The sequence below is a fragment of the Anopheles funestus genome, chromosome X (genome assembly GCF_943734845.2).
Source record: "Anopheles funestus chromosome X, idAnoFuneDA-416_04, whole genome shotgun sequence".
NCBI lineage: Eukaryota > Metazoa > Arthropoda > Insecta > Diptera > Culicidae > Anopheles > Anopheles funestus.
The window spans coordinates 6,326,436-6,341,882 of record NC_064597.1 but is presented as its reverse complement, the minus strand read 5'-3'; the positions used below and the strand labels follow the sequence as shown (position 1 = coordinate 6,341,882).

At 35.8% G+C, this 15,447-nt stretch overlaps 1 protein-coding gene across 3 annotated transcripts; it reads right to left on the bottom strand.

Moving 5' to 3' along the window:
* Positions 1-732: 732 nt before the first annotated feature.
* LOC125773385 (frequenin-1) lies at positions 733-14,720 on the bottom strand. 3 transcript variants are annotated; one of them, XM_049444356.1, is made up of 7 exons: positions 14,306-14,720; positions 10,570-10,942; positions 9,099-9,172; positions 8,946-9,035; positions 6,384-6,462; positions 6,214-6,302; positions 733-6,056 (listed from the first exon to the last, which is right to left on the bottom strand). In XM_049444356.1, exons 2-7 carry the CDS (start codon positions 10,631-10,633, stop codon positions 5,889-5,891), a joined length of 564 nt encoding a protein of 187 aa, XP_049300313.1. In that variant the 5' UTR covers positions 10,634-10,942; positions 14,306-14,720; the 3' UTR covers positions 733-5,888. The 3 variants fall into 3 exon arrangements, with proteins under 3 accessions (XP_049300313.1, XP_049300314.1, XP_049300312.1); XM_049444357.1 differs by lacking the exon at positions 14,306-14,720 and adding an exon at positions 13,436-14,290; XM_049444355.1 differs by lacking the exons at positions 10,570-10,942; positions 14,306-14,720 and adding an exon at positions 10,096-10,561.
* Between the last annotated feature and the right edge of the window lie 727 nt (positions 14,721-15,447).

Genomic DNA, 15,447 nt, shown 5'->3' with positions numbered 1-15,447 from the left:
CGAGTAAAAGGCTTCTGCTAGAATCGGTGTGTTTAAAAAAAAAGGTCTGTTAAGCGAAAAGAAAAATAAAACGCGGTGTTTTATCTCTTAGTGTTCCATAATGGAAAATAAAATGATAAATAAATAGGTTGCCTTTTGAAGAAAATGAACTCAACCCAATCTGACAGCGGTTTGATAATTTAATTCATTCGAGCAATCTTTCTCGTTCAACTGTACCATTCGCTGGAAAGTTGTATAGAAGATGGAGAACAAATTGTTCTAATAGTAACAAAGAGTCACATAAACGGTATCTAGTCTGATACAGTTTGATTTATCGGATCTATAATTATAGAGCGTCCATACTTGTAGCGCAACACATCGAATGGCATTCGAGTAGAAAAACGATATTTTTGTCAAGCACTCGCTGTCATCGCTTAAATGTGTTGTGAAAGTGTGAATCTTTTCGGTCTAGAGAAAAATGTTTTTAATTTATCTACAGAATATAAATTTTCCTAACTACCCACCAAATAATTCCATTAATTCAGAGAAGTGTTCATTTTTTAAATTAAAGATTTCTTTCCTTTACCAAACTGCTCGAATATGACCTCAAGAAGAAGTTAAAATTTTTGAAAATATTTAACAACGCACAAAAAATATGAAGCATTAAACAAAGAACTCGCTGCTACTTACACAAAAACATTTTTATCTGCAAACTCATTTACAAAAGGTAGTAAAAAGAATACAATAGGAACGTTGTTTAAAATACACTTTTTATTGTTAGGCCTTAATGAAGCAAATATTTTTGTTGGAATAGTAATATTTTTTTTCGAATCGTGTTGATTATTTCTTCACTTGAATATCTCGAACAATGAATACAGCGCTGCAGTTAAACAGAAAAAACTATAAAATTAGCGAGCTTGACCAGCTTACTAACTTCTCATTTAGCGATAAGACTAACCTAAGGTTGCCATTTCCATTTTGACAAAAAAAACGTTTATTTGATTACTTCTTTCTTGTTTTTTTGTTTTTGTTTTTCTAACTAAATTAAATTTGCAAAGTTAAATGTAAAACAATTTAATGCTAGTTTGCTTAAAACAAATCTTATTTGTGCAAGTTCTCACCAAGCCTCACATTTTCGAATTTCTGTCAGTTACACTCAGTGCAATGGTGCGACCAATGTGTAGAAAAAACTATACAATTTCACTATTAGTCTGGCTAGAAAGTTTTGTAACAAGCTTCTGGTGTTCGATGTAACAGCATTTTTCATTCAAAAATGTGTATTATTAGTGTGCCGCCTCGACTAAATTGTTTTATGTCAAAGTGACAACTACTATTGGTATGTTGCGTTTTTACTAACGGGATGTCAAAAATCTCACTGAAAACAATAGTACGTCTGTATTTGCAGGTAGGTTCCTTGAACCTAATTAGACAGAAGAGCAAACTAAAGACAACGCGTGTGGTAATATACGTATCATTTAACAGCTTATGTCATGCTTCAACTCACAACTCCTTTTAACGAGCCTTTTTAGTCGAGAAATGATATTTATATATTTTTTTTTCACTTGAGTAAGACGCTTATTCCGATTTACACCGAGTGCTATTTGGGAAAGCAAATGAAATTCAAACCAGTCTTTTTAGATTACGTTAAACCGGGGGTAGATGCCTCTTTTCACGCCTCATATTGCGGGTACGAGATGTGAGGAAGTTATTTAATAGTGTTGTGCTGTAGTCTGGCAGAAAAGCGACAACGAAGCTGCGTACTGCCCAGAAGCATACTACACTGATAACGTGCTTAGTGGCGAACATCGATATTTAAGCCTTTGTTGATTTTACTCGACTGAGTTTAAATTTGTTTTAGACAGCTTGTACAGCTGCCGTTAACGTATGCTGGATGGTATGTAATAAAACGTTATGCTTGCACTTACATGTGTGTAATTTTTGTTGACATATTTTTTTTGGTATCTATTGTTTTTTTTATATATATACTTGTATATATATATATTATCGTATTGTTCACTCAGCCCATTTTATTATGCTCTTTATTGCTTAAATTACCGTCCAAGTAACAGTTTTTTTTCCAATGTCTAAACCGATGCAGGTGCGATCAAGCGCCCTTACTTGTAAAGGGCGCATGATGCTTATTTGGCTATTTTTTTTAATAACTTTCTGTTTTGTTTTTTTATTTTATTTTTCATAAAAATGGAACAAAATATGTTTCCCTCACAAACGTCAAAAACCTTACAAACCAACACCTGGACGCATGCTTTTGCAATGATTGTATTAACAGCCTAATTCCGGATTATGTTAAAGTATTTAAAATACACACATCCACATCAAGCAATGTTTAACCGTTGTTGGTTCAACTGGTTTATCTACTGTTATGTTTTTTTTTCTGTTGTTGTTGTTGTTGTTGAGCGAACTGTGGTTACTGTAAAGTTATCTATGGACGCTGCCGAAAGTTTTATGTTTTTTTTGTACAATTGTGATGTTTTTTTTTGTGCATCAAAGTTTTGCAATATTACTTTGTTTATTAGCATAACCGTGCATTGTTCATACATAATGGTACAGCAGTTGGAATGTTTCTGTTTTCCACAGTCCACGTACTAGTTGTAGTATAAGTTTTTTTGGGAGTAGTTCTCATGTTATGATTGCATGTTTTTTTTTCTTTCCGTAGTTACATTGCTTGCATCTATAGTTTCGTTTATTTTCCTGCTCAATTTATGTGTTTTTTTTGTTGCTTTCGCTATTTAGATGGGTTGGATTACGTTGGTTTTTTTATTCCCCCTGAAGACATATAGCTATATTTATATAATTTTCTTCTGTAGTTTGCTCTGCTGCCGTTACACAGTGTATGCTAGTAACATTCAAATGGGTGCGCTAAACTCACACTCGCGGAGTATTTGCTGCTATGTATGTATAAGCAATTGTTGTCCATGCTCATAAAGTTAAAATTAAAAAAAACAGAAAAAACAAGAAACGGCTTGCTTGCAAATTTTTTTTTGTTATTTTGTTGTATGCGTTGATATTTGGTGTTTGTTTTGCTTAACTTTCCACTCCACGTTTTCCCCATTTCACTGAATTCATTTAAAAACAAATCAGCATTTTTTTTTCTTTATCCAATGAACACTTCATGTACTTTGTTGTAAACATGTTTTACCTAATTTACCAGTCTATTCCAGCATAGCAATAATGTTTTGTTTCATAATGTAAAAAAAAAAACAAAAAATTGTCAGCGGTTCTCAAAACAGTTGACAACCCCTGCCCGGACAATAAGTATAACGAGCAGCTTAACGAAAGATGTAATAAAGGTGATTACAAGCTAAACCCAGCGCTTAGTATATTGCTGAAAATATCGTTGCATTTGATACAAATGAAATTAAGTAATAGTTTGTTTTTTTGTTGCCTTGATGGGACGATTGCGTACGCATAAGCAATAATAGTCTTAATATGCTTCAGTTTTTTTTTTACCAAGCGAGCATAAAAAATTGCATTGCTCAAAATACTACACAAAATCTAGCTCTTGCTAGAGCTGAGATTTTGTTGTTGTTGTGCCGTTGGGAGGGCAAGGGATTATAGGGATTATATTGCTTTTCATGCACTACCGTACTCTTGATTAGAATATTATTATCCATTTGTCTCACTCCTACACTGGATAGGCCGCTAGGTGGAAAGGAAACAATAGGCTCGTTCCACAATTTCCTGCCCCTAAAAGCCTTTTCTTGAGCTTAAATGCATCTGTTTTTGTTGTTTTTTTTGTTTTTTTATTTGTTTGGAAATCGGATCCCATTAACAATGATTGCTTCATTTAATTAATTTCATGTTAAAACGTGCTGATTTTGCGTCAATTTTCTTTTTTTGCTATTAATATCTATAACAGTATATCGGATCCGCTTCAGTGCTAGTATCAAATATTTATAACAGTTTGACTTCTTTTTTTTTTGGGTTTTTTTTCTTCTGCTTCTTTAATATACCTCCAACTGTATAAACAAGTATAAGCCCTTTTTTACAGTGCATCATCTCTAACACAAGCTAGCGATGCGGTTTTGTTCATATTTGTTTACAAAGGTTTGTTGTCTTCGCGTAGCGTTTTAGTTGATCTGCTCCTACAATAAATGCGATTCTAAACTTACAAACTTTAGTTTTTGGCAAATTATGTTAGTATGTTTCACGTTAAATGCTTCCTATGGTAGTATGCGACCGTTAGCATCATGGTTTTTTTTTTAGGTGTATACATCCGGTCGTCAATGCGTTTTTTTGTATATGTGTGTTTCGAACAGTGCAGTGCAGAACAACACTGCCGTTCGAACTATCTGCGACAAAAAAAAAAGAAGAATTCGTTCGAATTGTTTTACAAGTTTTGTAATTTGATTCGTTATCTCTTCTTCCTTTCCCTTCCTTTCATTGATCTTTGACAGAGTTTTTTTTTACTGGATTGCAAATGTTTTTGCTGAACTTCTTAACATGAAAAAACGTTGCATTGTACCAACAGATGTCACAAATGAAGACAAACCGTAACAATAACACGCGAAACGTTTGTTTGTTTTTTTTTTTGTTTGCTCTTCTCCCCAAACCCATTTCCCATTATTTGTTCATGTATCTGAATTGGTGTAAATAGTTGCCATTATTATGTAAATATTTTTATCTCCATTTCTCATCCCACTCCCTTCTGTCTTGTGTCGTTACCGTTTGTTAGTTTTTTTTGCATTTCTATTACTTTTAAATTGAACGAATATTTTTTTTCGAATTAAAATATTGCAGAACAACGTATCAGTCAATTATCCCAACAACAAAAAAATGCATTTTGCTATTAACGTTTACACTACCGTGCGGTATTCTTCAAACGGAATCGTTACGCAATGTGGCAGCCCGGATGTGCGTGTAGGTAAATGATTGAAATTGTTTTTGGGGGCATAAATCTGATTAACTGATTCGATGTGGTTTGACTCAACGGCGAAAGGATTGGCCTGGCAACGTTGAGAAAATCAATAACGACAAAACAGGAAGAAAAGAAAAAACTCTCCATAATAAGTTTGATTACCTATGCGTTGATGGCATATTTTGATTGCCTTCGGTTTTAGATCGTCAGTGATTTAATACCATTAATTTGCTTTGTAATGCATTCCTGCTCCAAGTACGTTAATAGATTAGAATACAAATGTTGTCATGCTATCGATTTCTAATATGATTCCGCTACATAACTTCACTAGAAGTGAGCTGGAGAACACGAGTTTAACGAACAATCAGAATTAGATTAAGCATGTATCTTTCCTAAGCAAGCAAATTTTTTTTTGGTTGTTTCTCTGGTTGATTGATAACTAGTTAATTTTTTTTTATCGATTGTTTTCACATTTTTTCTCCCCCACCCCATCATATAACGCGTCGTGCATGATTGCTTAGTCGAGTGTGTGTAATTTCCAAGGTTTATAAAGGTGTCGTGTGAAATATTACAAATATGTTTGCAACATGTGTGTAAGTAAGTATATTAAGCTGCGTAACGTTAAATGAAATGTTTCAAGTGTGTTACCGTTACATAATTGATAATACTGATCGAGAACTAAGTATACAAAGTGAAGGATGAAAAACGAAAAAAGTGTTTCGAACGTGCATTATTTCCTGGTTATCAAACCACGAACACCTTACACTAGGCTCTCTATTGTTTTGAATGCCAGTTGACATTTTATAGCTTCAAGCGTCGCATCGGCGTGCGGTAATAAATTCAGAGCAGCCGTTCGAACGAACATTAAAAGCAACAAAAAAAAACAATACTTCACACATCGATTAAAAATTATACCCAGGCTTCATATCAATACAAATAGTGCGTTGCTGCGATTAATTTCGATGTTATGCTTCGCATCGTAGCAGTATGAACGTGGCGGGATTTGTTCATCTTCCCGCATTTCATCGTTCGGTTAATCACCGCCTAAACTCAATGCTTGCACAATCCTCGGATCTGCCTTGCTGCCCTCGCGGAACTCCTCCAGCGTTAGCCGATCGTCGTGATTTTTGTCCATCTGATCGAAGATTTTATCCACCCGCTTTTGCGGTGTATTATCGTCCTCGGTCTGTGGTTGCTGACCCTGTATGGGTTATAAATGATTTCGTTAGTTTTAATTTTCTATTGCAGCCAATGTCATGAAAACAGGTAGTAATAGTTTCTGTTGATGTCTTTCTACTTGCTTGGACAATCTGATAAAAATGTTACTATTTCATTGTATTTGTTCATGCACTACTTACCACCATTTGGTATATTGCATCGACAATGTTGTACATTTCATCTCGGGTTATGAAACCGTCATTGTCGACATCGTAAAGTCGGAATGCCCCTGGAATTTGCAAAAAACAGAAGTAACGCTTTATAGTATTGCACACGATTAGTAGAAGATAGATGATGTATTGCAACATACAGTGTAGCTTTTCGTCAAGGTTTCCTCTCGATGTTATAGATAACGCTCTGATGAACTCTTCAAATTCTATTGAACCGTCCTGTTTAAATGGAAGAATAGAAATACAATAGACAAACAACATCATGAACATTGAGCTATGTTATGCCCTGCCACTAAACTCTTATTTCGTCAAGTACTCGTCGTAGTTGGTCTCCAACAGACAGATATTTACATTTTACATTTTCTCAAACAGGGTAAGGAACTTGGTTCCTCGAATAACTTCTGGCACAGACATCTGAGGGCATGGCCGTCCAAGAAGAAAATGTAGCCATTGATGCCATCTATCGACCACAAGTTAAAGATTGGGGATCCGTTGGATACCGACCGAGTTATACGCAAAAATTGGTGCAAAAATGAGCCTTATGAAATTTTCAAATTTTTTTAATTTTTTAAATTTCTTATTATTTTTCACTCTTTTTTTGTTTAAAACATTATTTGAGTGAAAAGAAACTCATTGCAACCAATTGGCATTAAAATAAATCAATTTTATTTTTTTGGCAAAATTTTTCAAAAAAATCGTAAGGGGTAAGCCTTATGAAATTTTCGAGTGGAAAATTTTTTTTGAAATTTTTTCCGATATTTTATTCTTTTTTTAGTTTAAAGCATTATTTGAGTGAAAAGAAACTTATTGCAACAAATCCCCATTTAAATATATCACATTTTTCAATTTTGCTAAATAGCCTCTAATCTCTTCTTATTTCAAATGATAAAACTAGCCGCTCTCTGAGGATTTTCTTGCAGAAAACGTTCAGGTTCTTCATCCAATGTAACAAAAGAGCATCCCACAAAGAAGTAATACTGAAAATTTCGGCTTTAAGAATTATTTCCCCTTCATCCTATATACTCATACTATCGATCATCAATAACTCCGCTAAAGACGTCCTCCGTGGATGTTCTCTTGGTATCGAAGAATCGTTTTTGGAGGTTTTTACCGGCCGATCATGTGGAAATTTACGAAAGGAAATTATTCACACTATCAATAATCAATTCCATAGCTGATCTTTTTCACATTTTTTTAGGAGCTTCTTGTTTTCCCTAAGCCATGTTATGATTAGCATGACATAGACGGTCGTTAATCCAAAAACGAATGTTCTGTCTCAGCTTTCACATGCACCTGTTTCGACCAATCAATAATAACAACCGAAATGCACGAATCTTGGAAAGTGGACACGTAGCAATGCTTCGAATTAAATCCAATAAATCGTGCTTCGCAATCAAACTCTTTGATGTAGTATCAGTTTTGAAATAAATGACGAAAAAACAAGGGAATAAACGAACCCATTTTTTAACAATCTTAAGCAAGTTGCTTTGTCTTGAGATAGATTAGACGTACGTTGAACTTTACTCAATGAATACAAATACATCATAATGTTTATCATCCTCAAAACAATCACGCAACATTCGCTAAGATACAGTACAGAGAACGCTAACACTTGACAAAGTGTGTTACATTTTTAGTCAATTAGTTGTTTTTTTTCTTCCCAGACACCACTTGACACGGCATTAACTCGAAACGTTTTGTACGCTTTGCTTCAGTTGTAAGCAACAGTTTGCGTGTGGAATGTTTTCACTGAGTGAAATTAAACCTGTTGCCTTCCGTGCCCGTTTGCATTTGCCCGATATCGTCAACCGGTTGCAAACTTCCGTGGTGAAAAAGGGTACAGCGCACTGGTGACGTGAGTAAACGTTATTAAACTCGAATAGTTTCACTGGCAAGAGTCACGAACAGTGCCCTTCAGTACGGGGACGGGGAGATATTAAATCAGGACTTCTTAAAAAAAGGCTTAACAAAGACAATATCTACATAGAACAGGGTTGAAACATCACAAGTTGAGAAATCCAACAGTTTATTGAATATTAAATATTAATATCACATATTATATATTATAAAATGAAAAATAATTTTGAACAAAAATGATATATTTATTGTGCTCTGATCAAATCATTGCCAGAACTCCACTGTTGACGTTAAATGTCAAAAACGAGATGTCACTTTGACGTTTATGAAAATAGTGGAAAAATACTACATTATTTAAACATTTCCTAGCTATCGCTTGCTATTCGCCATGAATGAGTAATTCTCCCGAAGTGCGTTTTGCACAAACATAACTAAAGATGAATCATGCAACGTAAAGCATGATGCAATGCTTATCAAATTTCCCAAAAGCTTAGTGAAAAGCGTCTGACCGCCATGATAATGACATCACTTGTAATACGGCAACGGTCCGCGTACAGAAAAGCAAGGACAATTTTCGAATAAATACGAACGATACTGTGATTAACGTTGGGTGGATATGAAGTTCCTGTTATAGCAATGAAAACTTTATCACTCTCCGTGAAGGTTCTTCCCCAAAGAAGTTTCTTTTTTATTGATCAGCTAGCGAAAGACTTACAACAGCTTTCGGTTTATCACTTTTAAACTTCGCATCGATTTCGCAGCTCGATCAAACTTGGAAAGTTTTAATTTTTCCGTTCCTTATACATTATTCCTTAGCACTTTCACAGACTTTCAAGGATACTCACATTATTTTCGTCGAACACTCTGAAGACGAGTGATGCAAATTTACTTGGGTCGCCTTGTGGGAAGAACTGTTTATATATTTTAATGAAACCCTGGAAAGAAATTGAATCAATTTTTTTTAAATCTTTCCCTAACTGTCCAACAGTGTAACTTACCTGCTCTGTTAGTAGACCGTTTGGACAGTCTTTCAAAAATCCTTTATGCCATTGCCGAATTTCTTTCTCTGTAACTGTATTGGATTAAGGATCAGAAGAAAAAATGTAATATCTGCACTATTGTTTCTTTAATAGTAAATATTGCTTTTTTTAATTGAGCCAAAAACCGAAGGCATTTTTAAAAATTTTTTCACTTTTTTGTATAATATTTACATGTATTGAACTATGTTGATGTAACTAACACTATAACAGACAATCTAAAAAAGCGAGTAAAAGGTCTCCGTGATGCAAAGGTGAGTAATGATTAATATTTTTTATGCTTTAATTAGATAAAATTTGCTCAAAAATTCACAAAACAAACTTTTTGAAGCTCACAATTAAAAAAAAAATATACAAAACCGATTCCCAAACAGTTTACAAAACAGATTGTAATGTGAAACGTTTCTTCCTCAAATTGGTATGAAAACAAAAGGAAAAAAACTGCAGAATGAAAACAAAAAACACCTAAATAAATCGTAAGCGAAGCGCATATAAAGAAAAAGATTGAGCAAAGTAAGAGATAAAAAAAAAACAATTCACAAATCAAACGTTCAACATTTACTAGCTGATAATAATTGAATATAGATGCAACAGGTATCAACACAAATATTGTATTAAGTGGGTAAGATTTCAAGGAGTTTTTTCTTCTGCTTCTTGGCGTAACGTCTTACTACGTTACACCTGCCAATATATAGACCTTATCAAGTCGAATAGTTGGGTACAAACAATTCTTGAAGCTTTTGGCGATACTTTACATACAATAAACCAATTTCCCCAAGCGCACTGGTAAAGGATGCAGTTAACATAAGGATGTATAGTATGTAATAGGCATGATATTGCAATGCTTGGTAAATAGCAAACAAATACATGTTGTGTAGAATCAGTTTCAATAATCTGTTGCAGTACTGCGCTGTATACAAAACTTGTAAGAAAAAAAAACAAACAAACAAACTCTTACCAACGTCTTTGAAAATACTGCCCAAATGGTAAAATGTTGTAAAATGCTCTACTTTGTTGAGTTCTGTACGTACGAAGTCTTTATTTTGGGACGCTAAATGCTTCAATACGGTGCATTTAAGGATAACATTCAGGAAACAAAAAAACAACAAAATTATTTGATTATTTGACAAACGATGACAAACACCAGTGTACTTGCAAACCTCAACAAAATTGCTACGACACTCCGGCACAGTTTTCAACCGTAAACACACATTTATATCTTCTAATGCTTTTAGCCCCATTTCGATAAACGCAGCATTAATCAACAGTACCATCATGCTTCGGACCGATGCAACCGTAAAACACCCACGAAACCGCTACAAAACTCCAACTATACATGCACATGGACATTGAAAGCATTAAACTTGAGCACAATCACAATAAACAACAAATTTGGTGCAGCTGGGAACATTCGGCCGGGGCTGGTACTCACAGTAGGTTGCAGTCGTTAGACGATCGATGGTGTCTTGTTTTAGTTTGGAATTCTTCTTGCCCATTGTTTATGCTCTGTTACACTTTGTCGTCGTGCGTTGAGTGTACCACCCGTCTGGTATTGTAACTAGCTCGCTGGTGCTTTTAGCAATGCGCGAATCACGTTTAAAACATGTGGCCAAATACTTAAACGAAATGTAGCACTTACAGTCCTTTTTTTAAGCTTATCGTAAACACAGCACTGATACAGCTACTTTCCACTCGTCGTCGCTGACGTTTCTCACTCTCGGAACGGTTATCACGTGTTCACTGCTTACACTAATCCCTTCTCATACTGAGATGAGAAAATACTGTTATACTTATTACAATATCATCTGGAAAAAGAAGTTATGAAAACGTTACACGAAGGCATATTTTTATATATAATTAAGTTGTAATAATTTCTTCATTTTTTTCCTTGGAAATGGTGAGTACGTTAAGTCTAACTTAGGCTCTCAGATAGCGGACATTAGCGTAACGTGCCACAGCGAAGAAAAAGATAAAGTAACCGCTCAATCACTTTGTCAGGAGATCGGTGAAGAAATACCCCGGACAAGAAGGACGAGCGTTATGCGAAAGTGGTCATCAAAAAGGGTTGTATCTTAGCGGTGTTAGCCAACCAGCATGGTCTGATTAGTGATGGGAAAAGTAACGACCCGGTACCTGATTATTCAGAAAATGTACTAATACTCTGGTTACTTGGGACATGGTTGTCGCCCATTAAAAACCTTAAGTACCTAAGATACCTTTGGGACTTGGTTATTTTGCGTGTTTTTTTTTACAAGAATCAACTACCTGTCTTACTTTCGACCTGGTCGTCACCTTGAAATCCATAGTGTATCTTGTTACTTTTGGGATTTGGAATTGTGAAGATAATTATGTTCCAGGTTTTTTGTTCAATATCTGGACCTGGTCAGGTGCGTTACTTCAATGTAACGGTTCCAATTCATCAGATCCTAAGGTTTAATGATTCAAACAAACGCGGCAGAGCTGCGACGAGTAGTGCCTTTTTTTGGGCAAACCTTGAACATTTTTTTTCAAGGTCTAAGCGAAGTCTCCATCGTAGCTAAGTATTTTGTTGGTTGCAGTAGAAAGAACATTTGGCGTACTCTTGCAATCGTCAAAGCTATCATCCCCAGTAGCTCAAGAAGTGAAGATTCCTGAGGGTTATTGCATGTTCAGGAAGAAGAGTAGGATTGGAAAACTTTAACTATAATACGAAGATTTTGACCAAAACTAACTATGTCCTCCTTAAAAAAAAGTCCAAGATCCAAGAAAAAAAGAGTCCAAGTCCAAGACCAAGATTAACAAATGTTGTAGAATCATATAAGTTTTCAACACTCGGCGATATTGGACAAGTATTAGAATGAAAGTTTTATTCCTAGATGCACGATGTTTTTTTGTATCCAAACAAATCCTTTGTCCGGTACTGTGCGTAGCAACAAATGACACAAACAATTGAGGTTAGCCACGTATCTAGCATGACCCAACACTATCTCCAATAACTGAAGACTAATACTTTACTAATTTGCCAACCGAAATGGTGTCAGATTGCTGATAAGCAAGGTGTGGATAGAACACTAGAAACGGACTAGAATTGGTGGATGGATTTTTGAAAGGAATAACCACGCCTTGCTTTACGCTAGCGAGTCGAAAGCAGTGTTATCGAAATGACCAATCATACATTCCACCTTAAAATCCCATATCCTGTATTTATCGTGCCTGACTTACCACCGAAAAAAAGGTCTGTTTTTTCGGTAATTATACTCGCACGTTGTAATACTTGGCCTCAACACGCTCAATGAATTATGGTTTATCAGTGTGTGTGTGTATAAGTGAGGTTATTTTTTTTAAGGGGGGTTTTATATCCATTTTCGTAGCACTAGCATCTATGCTCACGTGTTCTATAAAAATTATACAAGCGATGTGGTGGAAAGAAAAAATCAGAAAGCTAGCAAGCAAGAGAAGCTCCTACCTTTTCCAGAGAAATGAGCGTGAGCAGAGCTTACAAAAACAATGCAGATATGCTTGGAAACGCCGTATTTCCTTTCGAAGAACAGCAGTTAACACTAGAAGAACGCGGTAAAGTATGTAACAGTTTGCGTTGTAAAAAACCCCCCCGGCAAATTCCTTTCAATAAGCAATCAAAATATCCTCATTTTCCTCTGGTACAAGAGATGCGGCCTTTTCATTCTAAAATATGTTACTCTTCTGAACGGAAGTAACACTCTCTCACCGTGTAGCCTGTTGCATAATTATCTTTGAATTTACTTTTTTCTTTTTGCTTCACGTAAATGAACACTATAACAGTATCTCATGAAACTTGTGTTCTAAATTTCACATAGTACATGTCAATGAAGTCGTCTATTTTGAGAATCTATCAAGCAGAATATATTGTATTTTAGTTTTAAAACATTCGGTCAACTTTACTAATAAAAACTCATCAAAGTAAACTAATAGCTTTTAACGACTGACACGACTCAAAATTTGGAGAAGATTTAAAAACAAAAAGTAGTAATATATAAATAAATGAAATATTTACTAAATATAATTTCTTGGTTTTTTCTGGAAGTGTTTTTTTTCCAATTTCTGTATGAAACACTAAAAAAACCCGACACAATAATGTAATAATATTTCACCAAAAAAGAAAGCATGTTACACTCGTTGAGCAACTGTTTATGATTACTGAATGAAGCATAAAATGTATGCCAACAAGCAAATTGCTTGTTCGCTCCTGAAGTTCCTGGGGTTTGCTTCGTTTTTTTTTTTTGCTCGCCACACGTAGGTCCTTATGTAACAATGTTCAGCGCCATCAAAGCCATACTCACTCACATACTGAGACACATGAACAACCCGTACCTACATCGACACGCACCGAACGCATGCTCCTTTGGCAGGCGGAAGGTTTGGAACTGATTAATACTATTTTGCTATTCCGGGAATTCCCAACAACTTGACATAAAAATTTTGAAGACTTGAAGTATATCCAAACGCATGCAAAATTATGGGAGGCTATAACAAAGAGCATAGAAATATTTGCGGAAAAAAATAAAATTAAACCAACAATTCACGCACACAGTAAACACAGATTCTTCTTCACGGTTTGTCATTGAGTTTCTTAGTCCCGGTAGAAGGAAATTGTTATTTTTTTTCCTTCCTTTTTTTTGGTTTTCTTGGAGGAAGTGAGCGTCATTACGTATGTACTCCGATTAGCATTACAATCACTAACGCACTCACGCATATTTCATTTGATTGGCTCATCTATCGTGGTCTAGAATGGGTAGAATGCTGAATTGACAGGTTTATTGCTGCGGCTCACTTTTGAGTGATAAAGTTGAACAATTTTTTGGCACACACCAAAAACCATTATGGAGGTGCGTGTAAAAGCAGTCAGATATACGAAGATCTTTACATAACTGGGGCGAGTGATACTGTAAATAACGAGATGTAAAGATTATGTCCACCCACGCAACTGGAGTATAAACTTTTATCTTCTTATCCTCAAGTTTCGATACATCCATAAGACGACCTCCATCAGATCTTTGGAATGACCTGTTAACTATCGGTGATATAGTGACTTTCCAGCCGGGTGTACCATAGACTTTACACTTCAACAAAAGCTTCATACCAACACACACACACATACACACCCACACACACACACAAAGACACGGTAAATGAATTGGAGAATGGTTTACCACACTTTAGCTCTATCTCTAAGTATTCGGATTATTGCAATTACACGAAACTGTGGTCTATCACTGTGTCCGGTTGTTCAACAATGACATGCAGATGTGGCTGTGTCCTATTGTTAGTTTGAATATCTGACGAAATTTTCAACACAGTTCCAGTGTCTGCTGTCGTTTAACATCTCCGTGCAAAACCGTAGCTGAACCAACTGCTATGTACTGCCAGTCGCTGTTTGCATCTTACTACCAGCCTGTTCGAGAGTGAGAGACTTTTGACCAGGATCAACCAGAACGGGATACGACGAAATGGTATAGCAAAGAGAAACCACCAGATTTCCCGTCCACGGAAGCTTCCTTTGTGATGGAGCATGCGCCGAATAGTCTTTACCGTGTGTGACACAGAGCAAACGGAGAGTACACAGAGCACCCGTACGGAGTCCTCGTTCGTTTCCCAAACACGTGCCCGTTACTGGGTTAGTGAGCGATTGGGTATCGTGTCCAACGCCCAGCACTATCGTCAACAGGCGGTATACGCCATATACGCTGGGAATCTTTTATCTCAACCTCAACAAAACGTACAACAACAAAAAAAACGCGGGCGCCTCTTTTTATTACCGCTTCCCGCCTTGGGAAAGTGATGAAATTCAGCGATGGCGGTTTTATGAGTGAGATGCGAGTTATTATTACTCTTGAAGGAAGGTTTTCAGTTTTTGACATTGGGGAGTTTACTATGCGCTAACGAAAAAAAAGCTTAAAAGGGAAACGCACCAAAAAAAACCACCACCACCACCACCATGGGAAACCCGGATGATGTTATATAATGAGTTGGAACTTGGAAAAGATACTCACCCGCGGTTACTCACCCAAGTTACACCATTGGACGTACCGATCAGGGACGGAATGTTGATCAATCTTTATTCTATGTCGCAGGGTAATAACTGCCATCCGGAGTCACGAATTCAGCATTTTGGGGTATTATTTCTCCTAAGCTTAATAATTGTGTTTTGAAGAGAAAAAAAAATTTTTTGAGGAAATGTTTTCAACCTTCAAATAATTTGTGTTTTTTGTTTTTTTTTTTTGACAGAAACTTCATTTCTTTAAATTTTGAGCACATGTGTTTCCTTTGGATGATCAATGAGAGCTGACCTGCC